Raw genomic sequence first — 19,931 nt, 5'->3', positions numbered from 1 at the left:
CAATCATGTAGTCTGGCACTATGCAAAGGTTGTCTATACAGATGTGGCCAGAGTCTGTTGTCCTGGTAAATAAGCTGCCCTTTTCCATTGGCTAGCCTGCGATGCCAGTCTTTGCTGTACCTGAGGCTATTCAAACTGAAGAAAGAAACTGCTCTGAAGTATTCAAAGACACTAACAGAGCACCTGAAGGTAAGTGTGCAAAAGAGGAGTATCTGTTTCCCAGGGGACAAAATTTATAAAGTCTCCTATCTCCACCCCAGAAGTGCCCTCATGTTTTCCCTACCAGAGCAGGGGAGAAGCTACTATTTGGCAACTTTCAAATAGTTTGATGTTTAAACTGCACACGTATCTGATTGTAGAACCTATGTAGCCATATTCAGTAGCTCTTAATAATATTTCAGTAGATGTAGCCTATTTTTATCACAAAACCTAATTTATACTTTTTAAATGGTCTTTTGTTTTCACTACCATCCTTCCTTAAACTATTCTCTTAGTTTCCTAAAATACCTTCATACGTTTTTTCATGATAGCACTACATAAGTCTTCCTAAAATTCTGCCCTGATTATGACTTGGAACCCTTTCGTAGCTTATCATTCCCTGCAGGGTCAAGTTAAGTCAAAGATTCTTACCCCGACCTGCAAGGCCCTCAAGATTTCTCTCTCTCTCTCTCTCTCTGTCATTCTCCCGTTCCTTTTCTAAACCTTTGCTGTAGATAAACTATATGGGTCATATACATTCTCTTTTCTGCAGCCTTTGTACATAGTATGACTTACCTCTCTTTGCCTTCCCCCCTGTTCTTTATCCATCTGAATGTTACTCATTCTTTGTCTCTCCCTTTCAGTCTTCCAGAACACCCCGGCTCCCATCTAAATAACTTCCTTCTGTTGCACATTTACACACACACACACACACATTTTGGTTTCTTAAGTTTGTAAACTTTCTTAAGATCAGTACTGGCCCAATGCTTTTGAATATATTTAATACTTCATAAGTAGTGTTTTTTTTGTTTTTGTTTTTGTTTTTTATTAAGTACATTCTCTTTTCTCCACAGAATTCTTATAATAATTCTCAAGCACCATCACCAGGCTTGGGAAGGTGGGTAAATTTTATTCTATAAAATATTATATGACAAGTTTATTTTTATGTAAAAGTGGAATGGGTTTGGCCACTTTCCAAAAATGGAAAGATGACAACTTTAAAAAAAAATTAAGGCCATGTCTAATAATGTATTTTTTAAAGTATTTTTTTCTTTTTTTTTTTTAAGTTGAAAATATCATGAACATGATCTTAGAAAGATTAAAAAGGGGACATTTCACCTGCAGAAGTCTAAGTTTTTTACAGTACCTCAACCCTTCTCACAGTTTGATTTCTATGGCTAGCCTGGTTTTCATCACCTTGAGCTTATCTTTACTCATGTTTTGACACGAATTTAATAACAGTGGCATGATTACAGTTTCTCCTCCATTCCCACATCACTCCCTGCCCACCCACCCACAAAAAGGAGGAAAAACACCATGAAATCTTTTTTTTCTAAGTTTATTTGTTCAATTATTTTGTTTATGCTAATCGACAGTCTGTCTTTTGCCTTAATGTATTTTCTTAACCACATTTAAAGTGCGAAATGTGCAGATAAAAATATTCTTAACAAATAGCTTTTCTCCCCTCAACTACTGTTTGATTTTCCTTTTTTTATGGTCTTGGGCCTTTTCAGAAATTTTAGTACTGCTGAAATGAACCGGCCAGATTTCAACATGTGTTTTCTAGGAAATGCTTAATTGACAGGAAGCTTGAGATGATTGCAGTTGATTGAGAAAGCTGTTCTTCTTTGTCATCTCTGAATAAGTTGGTTAAGCTAGGAAAGTACCAGAAATTATGGAGTTCAAAGTAAGATGTTTCCATCTACTACCACATTTTTGTGTGTGTTAATTGTTAATCCACCCAGCTTTCTATGAAACAGTTGGAAAGTACCTAATTATTTGCCCGAATAGGTGCAAAGTGTGTTGAGGAAAGAGTCTAGATAAAATGATAATTTGCAGTGGTCTTCAGTGAGCTAAGTATTTATTTAAAAGAAATTGTACTTCTCTCGAAACTCTTCTAGTTTAAAAGAATCTTTAAATTTTAAAAGTCTTCATGTAGGAAGAGCCAGTAGTACACTGATTTCCTCACATTCACCATATTCATATGAATAAACTTCCTATTTCTCTGTGTGTAGCAAAGCTGCTGGGATGCCTTCCCCTGTTTCTCCAAAGCTGTCACCAGGCAATTCGGGAAATTATTCTTCTGGGGCCAGTAGTGCTTCAGCAAGTGGTTCTTCAGTGACCATTCCACAGAGGATCCACCACATGGCAGCCAGCTATGTTCAGGTTACATCCAACTTCCTCTATGCCACCGAAATTTGGGACCAAGCTGAACAGCTTTCCAAAGAGCAGAAAGGTAGGGAGGTCTCTGGAGAGAATCTGAATGATGGAATTGTTAAAAAGAGCTTTTATGATATAGTTAAGTAAGTCTCTGGTATGCATTTAGTTTATTATCTAGTCTAGAGTTAATGACAATCAGTTTGCTGATTGCCATTGCTTATCAATCGTGAATATACTGAATTCAGTCAAAAAATACCTTGCACTATAGTGGTGACACAAACTAAACAAAAAATAGTTTTTGGTCTAAGACAAATACGCCTTTGTTCAGGCAAATTTAATTACAGCTTATACTGTAAAAGTAATAAAATGTAGATTCTACTCTGGGATGGTTAACAGTAAATTTGGCTATGGGCATAGGATTACATCCAGACATCTTGTACATATGAGATGTTTAATATATAAGAAAGCATGTTCATATTGGATTTTTAGGTATATTGGAAGAAACTTATATGATAAAAGAGACTACAAAATGAATAGACTTACAGCATTCTTTAATATTAGGTCATTTGAGGCCTTGCACCCTGTTTGTTATCTCTAAAACTAAGAACACTGAGAATTAGGGAGTATTAAAGATCTTTGGAAAAGTACAAGATAAACACCATCTTATTTTAGTAGATATTTTTAGTAAATATGTGTGTGTAGCATCTATTCAGGCAGTTCCTTTGTAGAGAAACACTTGAAGTAGCCAATCAATCAAGTGTCCTTTTGTCACAGAGTATATTTAAATACTTATAGCATGAACAGGTGATCAGATGAAAATGAAAAATTCCTATCCCTAAAGAGGGATAATGGTGGGAGAAGGGTAGAAGGGGAACCACAACATGCAATAAAAAGTTGTGTTTTTGAAAACCTAATTTGTTTCTAAAATTTTAAATATTATCAGTGCTACTCAGGAAAGGCTACAAAGCTGAAATTCTTCTTAAGTCATCCCTACTTTACATTCTTCTCCCTGATGCCAGTTTTCTAGCATCATTCTTCCTTTCCTTTCCCTCCCTCCCTCCATCCCTTCCCCCCTCACTTTCTTGCTTCTCTCCCCGGCTCCTTGCTTACAGTAACACTTACTTGCCTGCCTGCCTGCCTGCCTACCTACCTACCCACCTACCTATTGTATGGCAGTTTGCAAACACTGACTAAAGGAAAGAGAATGGTATAATGAACCCCATGTCCCTTTTACTCAAGTTCAGCTTCAACAACATATTTTGCTAATCTTGTTTTATCTCCCACCCCCGACTGCCCCCCACCGCCCCCCGTCCTACCTTTCTTTACCCTGTGTATTTTAAAGCATGTATCAGATACGACATTTCACCTGAACATACTTTGGTATGCATCCTTAGGTGATAAGGAGTTTTCAAAAACATGACCGCCATGCCTTTATCACAGCCACCGAAATTAACAACTCCTTTATGTCATCTAAGACATAGTCTCCCATCAGATTTCCCTATTTTCTCAAATATGCCTTTTTTTTTTTTAAACAGTTGGGTTTGTTTCAAACAGGATCCAAACATTCATTCATCAGTCTCTTAAGTATCTCCCTCTCCTCCACTTTTTTTGGGGGGGTGGGGGTGCGGGCATGCCATTGATGTCAAGGAGAAGCTGCAGCATAGCATGTGTCATAGTCTAGATGTGGCTGATTACTTCTTCATGGTACATTTAGCTTGCTCTTCTGTCCCCCTCATTTCGTTCATGCTGATAGTTATATCTTGAGACTTGATTAGATTCAAGTTCATTATTTTAGGTAAGAACTTTTCATAGGTGTTATTCCATATTTCCTATTACATCATATTATGAGGCATGTAATGGTTATCCCTTTTTTAGTGTCAGTAAGATTTGACCATTGATTCATTCAGATGGTGTCGGCCTGGCTCAGTTTGATGTTAAGATTCCCTGTTAAACTTTAACTTAGGCTTTTAGCATCCATTGATGGTCATCACCTACATGTGCTATTCCATTAGGAAACAGAAAATTCATCAGGAATTTATTAGCTGGAATTCTATAAAGAAGATTCTTTTCTCCTCAACTGTTTGATTACTTCTTATCTTGTTTAAGTATACTGAGGTCTTTGTCATCACTGCACATGTAAAAACTCTCCTTACTGAGTCCTACCTACATCCGTCTTCTTCCAAAATTGCATTGGGATCAAATGTCAGGATATTATCATTCCTTCCTCCTCTCTGTACCCTGCCTTACATGCACATCAGTCTGTATTTGTTCACTTAGGAAGAATCCTTTCATTTCTGTCTCTTACATTTTTAAACTACTGTCTAAAACATGAGATTTAATGTATCAAAGTTGCATGACATATGATTATAGCAGAAAGGTTGTCTAACCTCACAGTGGCTCTTATCGGGAAAAATGCAGATAACATCCTCCTTTTTTGTACCACTTGCTTCTTATAGAAAAACAGTACACAGAGAATGTTTTGAGTAATAGTACATTGTAGAATTAGGTCTCCATTTTAATAATGTTTGCTGCATACTAGCAATTTCCATCAGTGACATTTTGTCTATATGTATAACTCTTAATTCCTGACCATATAGTCTTTTAAAAATGTTTCGTGACTTAGGGAAAAAATATAACTTGAGAGACTATGGGATGATTTGTTTTAAAACACGAAGAGTTATTTTAGTGCAGGAGGGAGTGCTTTTTACCTTATATGAATAGTATTTTACAGTCTAGACTAAAAACTTTATAAAGCACTGATTCAAAAGAGTGTGCATCATTTAATAAGTGTTTTTGGTTTTCTAGAATTCTTTGCTGAACTGGATAAAGTAATGGGTCCTCTCATCTTTAACGCAAGCATCATGACAGACCTAGTTCGTTATACCCGGCAGGGACTGCACTGGCTTCGCCAGGATGCCAAGTTGATATCCTGAACTGAACACATTCTTGTTGCCTCTGATTTTCTCCACAACACTGTGTCACATCACGAAGGAAAACTGCCATAGCATACCACCTAGTCGACACTAAGAATGAGGAATGGTTTTCTCCTCCCTGGTTCATGTGTTGTTTTTCATAACCCAAAGCCATCATGTAGTTTGACCCCTTCAATATTCCCAATATGAAAAATTATTTAAATGCTTTTAAATCTGCAGCACGTTGATAAGCTGGTTACAATGATCTGTAATAAGATTGACATTTCGGTTGCAATTCATAACTAACCAGTTGAAATTCTATTTATTTTAATTTTTTTAAGTGCCCAGATTGGGGCTAGTTTAAAACTTAGTTATTTCTGCCTATAAATTTACTCTGTTGAATATTTTGTGTAAATTTAATGTAGGCATTTTTATTTATATACTTTGGGAGCTTTGTTACCTAAAAATAATGTCTTTTTGTGGTAACTCTTCTAAGAGTAAGAGTCGGTTCATCTAGAATGTGGACATGTTCTTTCTACACCTACTACCTGATATTACTTCAGATCTTAAGTACAATTTTATTATTGCAGAATTTATACTTAGTATTAAGGATATTCTTCTACACATGAAAAATCACTTAAATATGAGAAGATGGCGTTCTACGTGGATGTAAAATGAAATGTTTCTGATTTGGTATGCATTATTTCAAGAACTGTGAACATGTGTTAATAACACTATAGCAATCACAAGGTGACTATAACTTGCATTTAATGCATTACAAAAGAGGGCAGGCAAACTTTCTAGGAGAAGCATAGCATGTGAAGGGTTTCATAAAAGGACAATCTTGAACCTTATGGATTTTATTAAAACCATGTTTTTTGTTTTTTGGGGGTTTTTGTTACTAATAATTTGACACTTAACTGAAACAGAATAAGTTACTGTTGAACAAAGGATGATCTAACTCCTGAACGTTGCTGCCTATATCTCTTGCATTGATGATGTTTGTAGGGTAAAATCTCTCTTCAGAATTCTAACTTAAAACTTTTTTCCCACACTAGGTTGTGATGCTCTGATAGGAGCATTCAGTGACTGGTGTAGGAATGGGCTGGAGCTTTGGTGTGTGTGCTTTTGCTATACAACTTAGAGCTCTAATGCCTGATGTAGAGATGATCAGTTTCTCCTTTTAAACCTGTCTTGTGTTTACTACCTTTGTATTATGAAGGCCCTCATCAATGATGTATGTTTCTGATGGGATCAGAAAATTCACACTAGAAAAGTACCTAACTTGGTTCAGTATGAATTCTCTTGGGAAGGGAAGGGAAACGGGTAGAGCTTGAGAAGCCAGCTCTGTAAGAGTTGTATATCAAAGTACCTTTCCCTATAAGGTGCATATAGGAGTCAAAAGTGAGAAATATACCTTCTATCTTTTGTTTTTAGTGCCCCTATCATATCTGGTGTGCCTTAAATCTTACCTTTAAATGAAGAGTCTATGGGTTGTTTACAGATGAAGTTTTACACTAGTTGCAGATCACCCATATGGTTGGTATTCTGTAGTAATAATGTTAAATTCTCTTTCCTTTTCAATCATCCTTTAGGGTCACATAAAGATCAATTCTTTCAGAAAAGCTAATGCTTTGGTACATGACTTAGTCTAACCTATTGGGTAATGCTGCTTCAAAAAATAGTTTGTCCTTCTCCCAATTTCAAAAATGAATCCATCCAATCAGAAAAAAGGATTGCCCTGCTATTTATAGATGATTGCTAAGGCTTGAAATGGGAAAGAAGGGATAGAAAATCTCCAAGCCCAGTGGTATAATGACTCCTCTGTGTCTGAGTCTACACTTACTTATGAAGCTAGTGAACTTTCATTGTCCTGTGGCCTCATAGAGAGCTTCTTAATGGTTTTGTACCTCAAGTTGTTTTTGCATATAACTGAAGATTCAGATCTCCAAATTATGCAGAATTTAACAATTTTCCCTTGGAGAAATTGCCTCTGATACCTTGCTAACTTAATCTTAGTGTGTTTTAGGAACAGTTTTCCTTAAGAGGACAGCTTCTCAGTGATTGTTATTCAGTAAGAAACTTGCCACAGTTAATCAAGTAGATGTTTGTCGTGTTCTTTTCTGATTTCTCTGACTCTGATTCCTTAATTTTCCGTGATATCTTAGAAATGGAAAAAGTATCCTCTGAGCTTTTAGACTTCCAGCAACAGCAGCCAGTGGGGCACTTCTGAGTTCCAGTGTGTTCTAGTCTCTTGTGGGTCCTGAGAGGTAGCAGGAGCATTTCCCAGATCACAGTGATAATTTGTTAAAGCAGAATTTCCTGCATGTTTTTTGGTGCTGTGCTAAAGTACTCTCTCTCTAAAACTGTGTTAATTCTTGGAAAATGAATTTTTACAAGCTTTTCATTGTTGAGGGTTTTTCCCACCAGGTGGTAATGGGCAATGGATCAAAATCCTTTTCTAAATAATTGAATTTTCAGTGTAATAGTCTCTGGAAACACCACTCCCTCTCCTCTGTGTCCATCTCCTCAGAAGTTCTGTCTGTCTTCATCTGTTCCAGCACATACTTTGCACTCCTTCACAGGCGACCATTCCTTCTTCCTCAGTAGGTGTCTTCAGTGTTCTCTATTTACAACTGATTTTGAAAAATAGCTAAAAACTTACTTAGTCTGAGACTTGTATTTAATATAGTTAATTATAAAAATAGCAGCTATTTAAAAAATTACTCTGTTGACTGCTCTAAGACCACACTTGTATGCCAGGAGACAGTAGCCTACCCCACTGGACTCTTTACAGGCAACCAACGAACATATTACGGTGGATGAAGTTGTCACATGGTATAGTCTTGCCCGGCCTAGGCTGGGCTGTGGGGAGCACTCCCCTCCAGGTGATTCAAGCTTCCTGAGTTCAGCCCAGGTCCAGTCTGGCTGGGGAGCATTCAGCCCATTTCTTGCCTCAGTGCCACCTTTTTCTGGGCAAGTAGTTAAGAACTGACTTTATAAGCAACGAGTACTTCAGATAAATTTACAGCTGTAGTTGCTGAAGAGTAGAGAAGGTTGAGCATCACTAGTTTAACTCTCCAGCGTAAAAGCTGTCTAGAGTAACGTGTGCACGTGCCCACACATGCCTGTGCTCTGTGGGGCTCTCACGCTGGTGGATCCACAGGCATCTGGGTTGCACTTTGAGCGACACACTTACGGCTTTATTAGGTTTGCTGCTGTTGTTTTTTAATTGTTGTTTGTTTCTTTTCATTAAAGAAAGTTTTAATCAGCTAGATCAGACAGCATCATTTTTATATTTAATGACAGTAACTTCGAGAAATTACCTTATTGAATAAGCTTGCATTGTGAAGCAAGAGCTTACAAAACACACCTGTTCTAAGTGAAATTTCTGGCTCTGGAGGCCAGCAGCACTCTGCGGAGTTTCAGCACAGCCCGTGATCGCTCCAGTCAGTGATGCCTAGCTGTGTAGAGGAGAGGTACGCTGTGCACTCTTCTAAGTGTGAGGGTATGCGACTTTGGATTTTAAAATTATGTACACATACACACTTTATATATATGTATGTATGTATGTATGAAAACATGAAGTTAGTTTGTCAAAAATGTGTGTGTTTAGTATTTTAGCTTAGTGCAACTATTTCCACATTATTTATTAAATTGATCTAAGACACTTTCTTGTTGACACCTTGAATATTAATGTTCAAGGGTGCAATGTATATTCCTTTTAGATTGTTAAAGCTTAATTACTATGATTTGTAGTAAATTAACTTTTAAAATATATTTGAGTCCTTCCGTAGTATAATAGGGCTCTTACAGGGTGGGAAGGATTTTAATTTTCCAGTTGCTAATTGAACAAAAGGGCCTCATAATGTATTTTGAATTATAGAAGTTTGCCTCTGGGTCCCACGAACATCTACTGGGAATGATGCTTTAGGCAGATTGTGATGATTTTTTATTTTTCCTAAATGGGAAGCAAAACATTTCAATTCCATATAGATTCCTATAACTCATATTCCCTAATTACGTGGAACACAGATTTCATTTCAATTTCATGTATCTACCTATGTGTTGGAGAGGCAGACTTTTTTCCAATAATAAATAATATTGCACATCTAAGGTTGCTATTCAGTAAAATAAATAGAAGAGATAAGTATTGAATGACTTAGAATATGTAGTGACAAGAGGCCAAATTGTTCATGTTTGTGAGCATATCTTTCACATATTCACTAATAGAGAAATTCATTTTAGACCCCTAGACCCTGTAACTAAGCCGACAAGTGATAGGAAGTAAGTTATTAACAGTTGGTAAAGCAGATACAGATTCTATTTACTTGAACCATATGGTTAATTAAAAAGAACTTACAGTCTCCAGAAAAGCGAATGGAAAGAATATCTCAGTCTCTTCTGTTTGATAGAATTTGGTCACAGAATAAGGCATTAGAGTTAAGTCTAAACCAAGTCTTACAATCTTTAAGCAACCTAAAATAGCGACCTAAGTAATCATCATATAATGAAGTTGACTTTCAGGAATGTCAGCTTGGACCTCTCCTTGCCACCATTGCTCAGCTAAGCATAAATTCCCATTTTTAAAAAGAAACAGCTAAAAAGCTCTCTAAATGAGCATGGGGAAAAAAGCTCCCACCCAGAAATTCTAGTAATATTCAGTTTTGACCTCTTACTGCTTCCACATAGGAAGCAGCTTTTATCCATTGGAATTTTCTACCTGCTGTGTTCCTCTCTGGAAAATATCTATTTGGAAATGCTGCCTTTCAAATCAATGCCATGATTATCCATACTGTTGAGTTTGTTGTTGCTGTTCAAGAAGTGTCCCCATTTTACAACTTTATGCACACACCTGGCAAGTCATTGACATGAGCATTCAGCAGTACTGGGGTCGGGGCGGGGCGGGACGGGGCTCACCAAAAGAGCTGGCCCAGGTGGTAGAGCCTGAAAAGGCATCACCCTTGAGGACCAGATGTAGGGTTGGTAAGCACAGTTATGAAAATTTCTATCTAGCCTCCGTTTTGAATGGTTTTAAGAAATTTTGTATATGGAGGATGGAAATACTTATATATTTATTGAAAATCCTTTTATTTGAAATTAAAATTATTTGGTGAGTAATGGTTTGATATTTGGGGAGGGTTTTGGAGGGGAGGTAATGCCGCTGATAAAAGCCTTGTTGATTCTGCAGAAAGGTACTGTTAGTGTCTGATAGAATGCCTTTGTTTTGTACATGATCCAGATCTTTGTTTTACATTTCTTTTATCCAAAATATTTAGGCATCTGACATTTTCAACCAAAATTCCAATTATATACTGTGATTTTTATTTGTTGTAATACATTAAAATTTCAGAGGTACTTTGGGGCTCAAAAGCTAGGATTTCTAAGTCAGTATGTGCATTTCACATAACAAAGCTGTTAATGGTGAGCAAAGTATTATATACTAACTAGATTTTTCCACATCTGTATAGTATATTATATGTATTTTGTGGTATTGAGATTATAGAAAGTTTAGAGTGTCAAACATGCGTTTAATGTGTATTTTTAAACAAATTTATGGCAATTAAAATATTTGGAGACAAGGGTATCACATTTCAATTTGTAAAGATCTTTTTAACTCTACTGTGTCATTAAGATGCTTTGTATAATGCCAAACCATAGCTGGAGAAACGAAGTTTAATAAATATCAAATAGATTTTCTGTATTAAAGTTTATAAACACTGCTCTCTACACTTCTTCAACTCCTACTTTGCCCTTTTCGTGTAATTTCTGTTTTGTATTTTAGGGTCCAGTGCTACTCTTCTTTAAAAGTCTGGTCCCATCAGTCCAGGTCTTAATTTCTGATTATAGAAATTCTGAACTGGCTGGCCATGGGTCCTTCTGCATAGATCAGAATTCACCCTGCTCCAACAGAAATCTCATACACATCCTTTTTGTTATTCTTGGTGGCTTTTATTGTTTCATTTTCTTCCAGTTCTCTGTTCATAGACAAACTAGGGCACATCGTCAGGTACTGAGTGCCATTATCGCCTGTCTTTTGACATCTCACTGAAATGTTCTTTACATGGAGTGAAGGGTTAGGATCCAGGGCCATAGTTTATGAACTTGCCGAGGTTAATCACTAGCTATTAGTAAACTTTTGCCTTTAGCCTGCCATTGTGTTCTTTATTTCTTCAAGAAATGTTAACTCTCACTGCACTTTCCAGATTGAGAAGTTAACACATTATTAGGCAATGCTGGGTTTTCTATAATATACAAAATAAATCCTTCTTCCCCTCAAAAGCATGAATTCCATGCTGCCAGAATTTCAGTTTGAGACATTTAATAGTATAAATAGAAAAATAAACTCTTAAGTTGACAAGTTTAGTTATGCTTATCTGCATATCAACATTGTAAGAAGAAACGGAGACCAATTTAAAGCATACACCTGTCTTTAAACATCTAAAAACATAACATTGCTTCACTTAAGTGCCTCCAACCAAATACAGTTAATCAATATTCCATAGAACGGAGCATTGTTGTAGGTAAGTGCTGTCCTCTTTTCCCCTGGTGTATATACATCATTCCTGGGCCACACTTAGGGAACAGCGTCTTTTTCTAAGGGAAAAGAAAAGGTGATTTTTAAGACAGAGGTCTGGCAGTGCCCAGAGCCACCTCTACTGCATTTCCTTCCTCTGCTTGATATCCAATCTCAGGGTAGAGCGAAGAAAGGAAAGGAACTACTCTTTCATGGCACCTGTGTGGAGCCATTCTTGGCTTTTAACTCTTGAGGGATTCTCCCCCGTGGAGCTCCCACCTCAACCCAGGCACTTTTCCACCCCAATTTTATTTTTGGGTCTGTGTATGTGCTGATTGCTCCTTTGCGCAGCTTCCCAGGCCTCTTGGGCCCAGGTTTGTGGAGTACCTGCATAGCCTTGTGATACATTCAGAATCATCCCAACAGGAGGCTCCAATGGGCCTGAGGGAAACCCCTCTCCAAAATGGGGTCATTCTCCTCAGCCTTCTCTTTGCTGAACTCAGTTCTGGTATTGGGGAGCCATATACCTGTAGGACAAAGACAGATTCACCTCAGGTATGGAAGAGTTGAAGCCTTGCTGTACAACTTGGAATAATGATCCCCCCCACAGATGCTGTAGACTCAGAGCAGAGGGTCCATTCCTCAGGACTGAGTCTGGCGCTCAAGGTCTGCTTACAGTTCTTCCACCACCACTACCATCCCCACCCACCCACGTATGTATCCTTCTCTTCTTACCTGGCGTAACAGCAGCAGGCAGACCAGGAGTACTGCAAAGGGTTTGAGGTGCCACATCTCAATAGATGGGATATTGGATCCTGAAGGCTGGGGACAGTTCCCACTTCCTTTTATAGATAGCTCTGCCTCTTGTATGGTTGCCAAGTGAGATGGGGGCAAAGTTTATGTTTGCAATCAGGGTCAATTTAATAAGTTAATGTCTACCAGAGAGGAATGTGCTCAAGGCCTGCCTTTCATGCATGTAGTATTTACTGATCCCTCATCTGGACTTTGAGTGATCGTGTTGCTGGCATGGACCTTTTCACCCATTTTGCCAAAAGTCAGCACTACCTCCTCCCCTTTGAAAAGCCACGTGAAGCCATTGAGGGAGACCAGACACCTGGCCACGTTTTGATTCCAAAATAGCTTAGTGAGATCACTTCAGTCAAAACAGAATAATAATGAGGTCTTCAGAAATAGTGTTGACCCCTTTCAGCCTTGTCTAGGAAAGAAGCACTGACCTATTTTGTTACAGGCAATTGGATAAGGCCCTTATCTCCCTTCTGTGGGAGGATACTTCAGCAAGCATGGTCTACAAGTGCCCCGGATCCCCATTTGTATAGATGGACTATCACCCTAATTATTTGTTCCACATCATCTCTGTAAAGAATGGAAACCCAGCTTCAGAAAGTTCAAAGTCTGGCCTACCTGCCATCTCCCAGGGGAAGGGCAATCAGGACTGACTGGTGGTGTTTCAATCATGGGTGAATTGAATGAAGAAGTATAGGTTGACTTTGTTTCCTTTTTTAAAATGTGAATGAGGAGATAGCAGGGGCCCCTAAATCAGTGAGAGAGCTTGATGGTGGTGATAAACATTGTCAACCTTGAATTACTAGCTTTCTTGCCAGTAGCTGACTGGGCCTTTTACAGAGCACATCCTTCCAGCAGCCTCAGGGAAGCAGGCATAGGGCTGAGATCTCTCCAAAGCCCAAAGCATTGTCACCTTAAGTAGGAAGCAACACAAGTTTCTAGACCAAGAAAAAGCATGTACCTAAACCATGAGTAGTTATGGGTACTCCTTAAATGACATAGACATTTTAATAAATTTGTAGGGAAAGATGTGAATTCTGAGTAAGGAGATAAATAGGACTTCAGATTTTCCTATAACCTGGAAGGAAAAGCCAAGAAGACAAATGCAACAAGATTTTTTTTCTGCCTTGTGTCTCCCTGAACACCTGGCTGTTACCTCTTCCCAAAGCCCTTCTCATCTTCACAGGTTGGATATGTGGTGAGGGCCTGCCTGTTCCCCAAGGAAAAGTGGAGGAGATGTGGCACAGCTGAAGGTGGAACAGGATAGTCACGAATCCTCTTGCCAAGGGAGAAGAGGGTGGTATGGTGGGCCTCAGAGCTGGGATTGGGCGGGGTGTGACTCCACAGATCTGTCTGCCTGGTTCCAGTCCTCTCAGGACCAGGCAAGGCCTGGAGGGAGATACCACTGCTTGCACTTAAGGAACATTGAGAAGCAGAACTATGCCAAACTCACCTAAGCAGTCCTGCAATTTTGAGACTAGTTAGCTGTTCCTTCCCTTTACTCCTGAGCTTTGATACAGAATGACCCCAAGTAGGGGCTTAACTAGAACTTTTGTGGGGTGGGGAAGAGGCTGTGTGGTGACCTAGTGAACACTGGGTAAGAACACAAATCTGATTAAGTAAGTGAAAGACTGAACAGCGTGATATCCTAGAGCCAGTTGGGTCTGTGGACTGAGTGCCAGCCTCCCGTTAACGAGCATAGACTGATGTGCCAAATGGGATTTGGAAAGTGCTGATTCCAAAGACGGATACTTTCTCCTAATCCTCCATTTCTGCCTTCCTGTACTTCAAGGAAAATCAAAGTAGCCTTTTGTATTAACTTATAAAGCCAATACGACAGCCAAGAATAAGGGCCTGAGGCTGTGGGCCCCCTCTGTGCACGGGAAGAAGGACTATTCATCGTCATGGGTGTGACGACACTGCAGAAGACTTTGTAGCTCAAGCCTCTCTCTCTTTTTTTTTTTTTGGCCTCACCGCAAGGCATGCAGGATCTTATTTCCTCGACCAGGGATGGAACTCGCGCCCCCTGCGGTGGAAGCGGTGGAAGCGCAGAGTCTCAACGACTGGACCGCCCGGGAAGTCCCTTAAGCCTCTATCTTTTTTTTTTTTTTTTTTGTGGTACGCGGTCCTCTCACTGCTGTGGCCTCTCCCGTTGCAGAGCACAGGCTCCAGATGTGCAGGCTCAGCGGCCATGGCTCACGGGCCCAGCCGCTCCGTGGCATGTGGGATCTTCCCGGACCGGGGCACGAACCCGTGTCCCCTGCATCGGCAGGCGGACTCTCAACCACTGCGCCACCAGGGAAGCCCTAAGCCTCTATTTTGTATGCCATCCCTCCTCCCAAAAGAAAAGATGCATTAGTTACTGCCTGTGGAAGGAATCACTGTGAGGGAGAGTATTTCATGTGTCTACAAACTCTGTAGTTGTTTTATTTAAATATGGAGCAAAATCAAACTTTTAAAAGCAAAGCAGCATCCAAACAGCATTAAACCGAAGTGACAGAAGTTGTCCACAGCCATCCCACATCCCTTGAGTAGCTGTGGCCTATTCCTGACATTAAAAAATAAAAATTGTAAAAGTCTAGGGGCTCTCTACAAGTACTTTGCTGAATGAATCAACCCAAAGTACATGTGCTTTCCTCCAGTAGAAAGGTCTAGGCGGCCATAAGGAGAAATGCTTGGCTGGGAGGCAGGAGCCAGGGGCCCAGGTAGGGTAGCTGACCAGATGCCAGCCCTGCCCCTCTTTGGGCTTTAGTTTCTTGTTCTGTCAATGAGATGGGAGCATATCTCTGAGGCCCCTCAGGCACTGACATTTGGGGGTTCAAATGATTAATTTAGAAGAACAAAGTGAGACTGAAGCATGTTTGATAGCTTACAGCTTGGAAACTCTGAATACAACTCTGAGGGATTTTCTGTTTCTGAGGTTAAGTGCCTAGGGTGAAACGGGAGACAGAGTGTGTAGCTACATGAGCAGCTATTTGAAACACATTCCAGGTAGAGGGGAGATCATGAAGGGCTTGACAGTAATTGGAAACTTTTTTGCTGCCCCTGAGCAGGAGATGCCTAATGAAAAATGAAAGCCTCTGAAATGGAAAGACTATTCCAGGTAAAACTTCAACAAAGGGTCAAAGTGTATTTGCTCAATTGCTGGCTAGAACTGGCATGGACTTCTGGGCCTGCATCTCTGGGACTGTGTTGGCCGACGGAAGAGCCCTTTGCCGCATTCTGCAGAGATAAAAGCCCTTGTGGGACCAGGTGCACTGCTGGGGAAAAGAAGGGCTAAATGAACACGTGATTGTGCCCCAGCAGCAGGTGAAGGAGCCACACCCTGGCTGGAGGCTCCAGGTGGGTGGGTTATAGGCACAGAGGCCCACAACAGTGATCCCTCTTAAGAGACCTCACCCATTTTTCTTTATGGATTTCTACAGATAGAATAAACCATAATATGATCCCAGATCCCATACATATCATGTATAGGAACACTGAGCTATAACTCACATTCCACACCATCCACCAGCCCCACACCACCCCCTGCAGGACCCTGCTACACAGAGCTCTCGGTCTCCAAGCGTAGAGAGGGAAGCCCCTTGGTGAGAGACAGGCTTAAAGCAGCCTTTAGCAATTTTATCCAAAAGCAGAAGCTTAGCACGTGCACGGGCTTATAGAACAGTCTTCTCAGTAGAGCACTCCTGGGATAAAAGGTTTCAGACCAAGAGGCTCAGTGCCTGGTCTGGGTTAAGAAAGGGTAAGTTTGATTTCGGGCTGATATCGCCAAAGGACTCAAAAGAACCAGAATAAAAGTCTAAGGGTAGGGGCTTCCCTGGTGGCGCAGTGGTTGAGAGTCCGCCTGCCGATGCAGGGGACACGGGTTCGTGCCCCGGTCCGGGAGGATCCCACATGCCGCGGAGCGGCTGGGCCTGTGAGCCATGGCCACTGAGCCTGCGCGTCCGGAGCCTGTGCTCCGCAGTGGGAGAGGCCACAACAGTGAGAGGCCCGCGTACCACAAAAAAAAAAAAAAAAAAAAAAAAAAAAGTCTAAGGGTAAAATGAAGCCAAGATATGGGACAAGGAAGGGTGGCCATAGTCCCTAGGAAGCTTGGGGCTAAAACTGGAGGGAAAAAAAAAAAGAGATCAATGGCCTGTCAAGGCAGTGATCGATCGTCCCCTGGGCGGTGAACCTGTTCAAACTATGCCAGGTTAAGGATGCATTTACACCTTCTTCAGGTCCACAGCTTTCACCAGATTCTCAAAGGAGTCTATAACCCATATACATTGCAGATCAGGCAGCAAGCCCTGGAAATAAACTTGGACAAAAAGCCAAACAGGAAAATTAGACTATGTGTGGTGAGACAAGAGTTTTCATCACACTGCTGTCCTTTGTTAAGCCTGTACCACCCTGCCAGACTCTTACATACCACTCATTTCACTGTTACCTCAGACCTATGGCTTTGTCTTAATACATCTATTTCATGGATGCGAAGCTCACAGCTAAGGAATGCGGGTTTCTTGCCTCTATCACACATTGAGGAAGCAACAGTTAAAGGATATGGGCCCAAGTCTGTCGGCCTCAGCTGTACCTCCTTCTGCTGCCTCACAATCAGTGCCATCTTACTGACTTTTGTTTTGTTTTGAGGTAGTTTTGGTTCCTGAAAGGCAGGAACAATCATTAGAAGAAGGAAAGACACAGCCTGGGCCAGATGCTGGCTGCCCTGTGAAAGCTGCTGCTCTGGACCAGCAGGAAATCTCCTTAGAAGAGAGGAAGTTTCTAGAAATGGAGCAGGGGAACCAGAAGCATAAAACTGCCAACACCTACCTGCACCATGTCCTGGTGAAGGGAAAAGGGTCTTTTCCACTAGAAAGATAATTCAGAGGCTCTAAGGGGTAAACATTTTCTATAAAGGGTCAGAGAGTAAATATTTTAGGCTTTATGGGTGGGCCATACACGGCTAAAAAGCACTGTTAGCAACCTGGTACAAACACAGCCAGCTTGCTGACCCCAGCTCTAGAGGCAAAGGGGTCACCTCACCCTTTCCTTTCATAGCTGACTTCCTATCATGTGGTACAGCACAGCCTTAAGAGCACAAACTTTAGTGCTCTAGCTGTATAATTCACTAGCTGTATAATTTGAGGCAAATTACTTAACCTCTCTGTGCCTGTGTCCTCATCTGCAAAATGAGTGTAATAGTGATACTTCGAAGGTAGTTTTGAAGGAAAAAACCCTGAAAAATCCAAGGTAGTTGTGAGGTTTAAAAGAACTTATTTGTGTAAAGGGCTAAGAAGAGTACCTGACACACTGTAATTACTAGATTTTATTGTCAGCATGGAAATAGTGGGCAGGGAGCCAACATTACCCACAGTCGATGCCATCCACAACTGTTCAGCTACAGGAGTAGCTGCAGCTACATTCTTGTAGGTTATAGAACAAGGAGCGAGCTACAATCCTTCAGCAAACTCAGACTAGCCAAAACGGTTCAGGACTCATGCTGGGGAGGGGAATTCATGAACTTGAAAAGTAGCAATCACATCCAAGGACTCTGCTCACACAAAATGCAAAATCACAACAGTGCAGCCTATAATAAGTTTATTGTGTCTTCAAGACACTACAATGTAGACTCGTCTCCCAGAGAAGGGTCTTTCAGAGACAAGGAACTATTATCCAGATGAGTTGCTCATTTGTCATTTTCATAGGCAGCTGGATTCTTCCTCTTGGATTTCTCAAACTCCTGTGTTCCCCATGTGTAGACAAGATAAAACACTACGAATGCTATAAAAATAATAAATGAAAATAAGCAGTGAGCACTTACAAGACACATGGATCTCAGTCGTTTTCTGACTCACAACATATTCTGCCTTCCTGTCTCTAGTTTTTAAGAAACTACTCTTAAATGAGACGATCAAGAAAGGTTACATTACAAACCCATTTTTACAGGTGTGTAAAAGAAAGGGGTTTACCCAGGAAAATCTGTGACCAACTCTTCCCTATCGCTCCCGTTGCACATTTTAAAATATTTTAATGAGATAACTGAGATCAAATTTACATAAACGTCATCATTTAACCATTTTGAAACGTACACTTCTGTGGGTTTTAGCAAAGTCACAATGTTGTGCAACTATCATCACTATCTGCTGCACCTTTAACACAAAACAGTTCATCGCTAAGAAGTGGGTAAAGATGATCTCAGAGGGAGACGCTGGAGTCACACAAGTGACCTTGGGCCAGTCATTTAAGTTCTCTGTGACTCACCTCCCTCATCTATAAGATGGGGACGATATGACCAGTTCAACGTCATTCAGGACTATTCAATGAGAAAACGTGTGTATGGCGAGCTGTAGAGTGCTCAGTGAGGGACCCGCAGTGCCCACTGTGGATGGGAGTCCAGCCCCCCGCCCGGCCAGAGCACTCACGCGGCGCGACGCGAAGGATGCGCGCCCGAGTGCGGCGCAGCATGTTGGGGATGCCCTTGCTGAAGTAGTGCGGGAAGGCGCGCTGTTCGAAGGGCGACAAGCTGTAGGTGATCACATGCCGCATCCGCATCAGATGCCCAAACTCGCGGCCCATGGTCGCGGCGGCGCCTGCAGGACGGAGGGTGGAAAGGCGCTGGGCTCAGGCCCCGGACATGCCGCCCCCAACCCGAGGCTCTCCCCAGCGCACCTCATCCCTCCCAGCCTAGACGGCGCCCCCACTCCCCCCCAGGGCCACCGAGACCGCACTACCGGACCCCACACCCGCACCGAGGTCACCTCGCCCTCCTCAGAGCGAAATCCACCAGCCTCCGTCCGCCACTTCCGGTAGGATCGACGCCGCTCTAGGAGGCAATGAGGTCACTTCCGGGAGGACCAGTTCCCGGCTGTCTCCGGAGGAAGGCGCCATCCTCCCCGGGTGGGAGAGAAGCGCCCCGGCCGAGTGACGTGAGGTGGGCGGTGCCTGCTTGGGGGTGGGGCCAGCGCGACTGAGTGGGCGCTGGGGCCCGGCGGCGCCCTCTCGACCCTCTCAAGCTTCTCCTCGGTTCCCGCCTTTCCCGGGAGCCGCACGGACTAAGAATTGAAGAGCCAGGGGCCCGCCGACCTCGAGGGCCTCGCTGGCCGCGCGCTTAGGGTCGGGTGTTCTCCCGCGGTGGAGAACGCCCCTGAGGCCGCCGCCCGCAGCCGACGCGAGGTTTTGTAGGGTCTTGTCCAGTAGCTGGAACAGGAATCGGTTATGTTCAAGCTCTCAGCGACCCCAGGGACACGGATCTGGGACTTCTCTTGGCACCCACCGGGTTAGAATCCACTGGCAGGGTGTAGACTTTCCCAAGAGAGAATAAAAATGTTTCCTCAAATTTAGCCACAGGAGTCCTCAAGTAA

General features: G+C 41.7%; 3 protein-coding genes across 6 annotated transcripts in view; 1 reads left to right on the top strand and 2 right to left on the bottom strand.

The window, feature by feature from the left end:
* Nucleotides 1-10,988, top strand: part of AFF4 (ALF transcription elongation factor 4) — a 97,725-nt gene extending 86,737 nt beyond the window's left edge. The window contains exons 18-21 of the mRNA XM_081230592.1: nucleotides 96-189; nucleotides 1,053-1,096; nucleotides 2,214-2,434; nucleotides 5,164-10,988. Of these exons, the coding sequence (XP_081086718.1) occupies nucleotides 96-189; nucleotides 1,053-1,096; nucleotides 2,214-2,434; nucleotides 5,164-5,291 (487 nt within the window). The 3' untranslated portion in view covers nucleotides 5,292-10,988. The remainder of the gene's footprint in view (nucleotides 1-95; nucleotides 190-1,052; nucleotides 1,097-2,213; nucleotides 2,435-5,163) is intronic.
* Nucleotides 10,989-11,574: 586 nt separating this feature from the next.
* Nucleotides 11,575-12,579, bottom strand: LEAP2 (liver enriched antimicrobial peptide 2; the record flags this gene model as incomplete). Its single annotated transcript, XM_081230611.1, has 3 exons — nucleotides 11,575-11,867; nucleotides 12,175-12,314; nucleotides 12,523-12,579. 3 exons carry the CDS (start codon nucleotides 12,577-12,579, stop codon nucleotides 11,831-11,833), a joined length of 234 nt encoding a protein of 77 aa, XP_081086737.1. The 3' UTR covers nucleotides 11,575-11,830.
* A 5,574-nt stretch (nucleotides 12,580-18,153) lies between these two features.
* UQCRQ (ubiquinol-cytochrome c reductase complex III subunit VII) lies at nucleotides 18,154-19,428 on the bottom strand. Of its 4 annotated transcripts, none has more exons than XM_081230607.1 (3): nucleotides 19,329-19,428; nucleotides 18,993-19,160; nucleotides 18,154-18,351 (listed from the first exon to the last, which is right to left on the bottom strand). In XM_081230607.1, the coding sequence occupies exons 2-3, from the start codon at nucleotides 19,144-19,146 to the stop codon at nucleotides 18,257-18,259; spliced, it is 249 nt and encodes an 82-aa protein (XP_081086733.1). In that variant the 5' UTR covers nucleotides 19,147-19,160; nucleotides 19,329-19,428; the 3' UTR covers nucleotides 18,154-18,256. The 4 variants fall into 4 exon arrangements, with proteins under 4 accessions (XP_081086733.1, XP_081086734.1, XP_081086736.1 ...); XM_081230608.1 differs by having other exon boundaries at nucleotides 19,302-19,354; XM_081230610.1 differs by having other exon boundaries at nucleotides 19,314-19,338.
* Between the last annotated feature and the right edge of the window lie 503 nt (nucleotides 19,429-19,931).

The sequence above is a fragment of the Mesoplodon bidens genome, assembly GCF_964165515.1.
Source record: "Mesoplodon bidens genome assembly, chromosome: 4".
In the NCBI taxonomy this organism is placed as follows: Eukaryota; Metazoa; Chordata; class Mammalia; order Artiodactyla; family Ziphiidae; genus Mesoplodon; species Mesoplodon bidens.
Note: the sequence above shows the minus strand (reverse complement) of the source record. Positions and strands in the feature narration are given on the sequence as shown.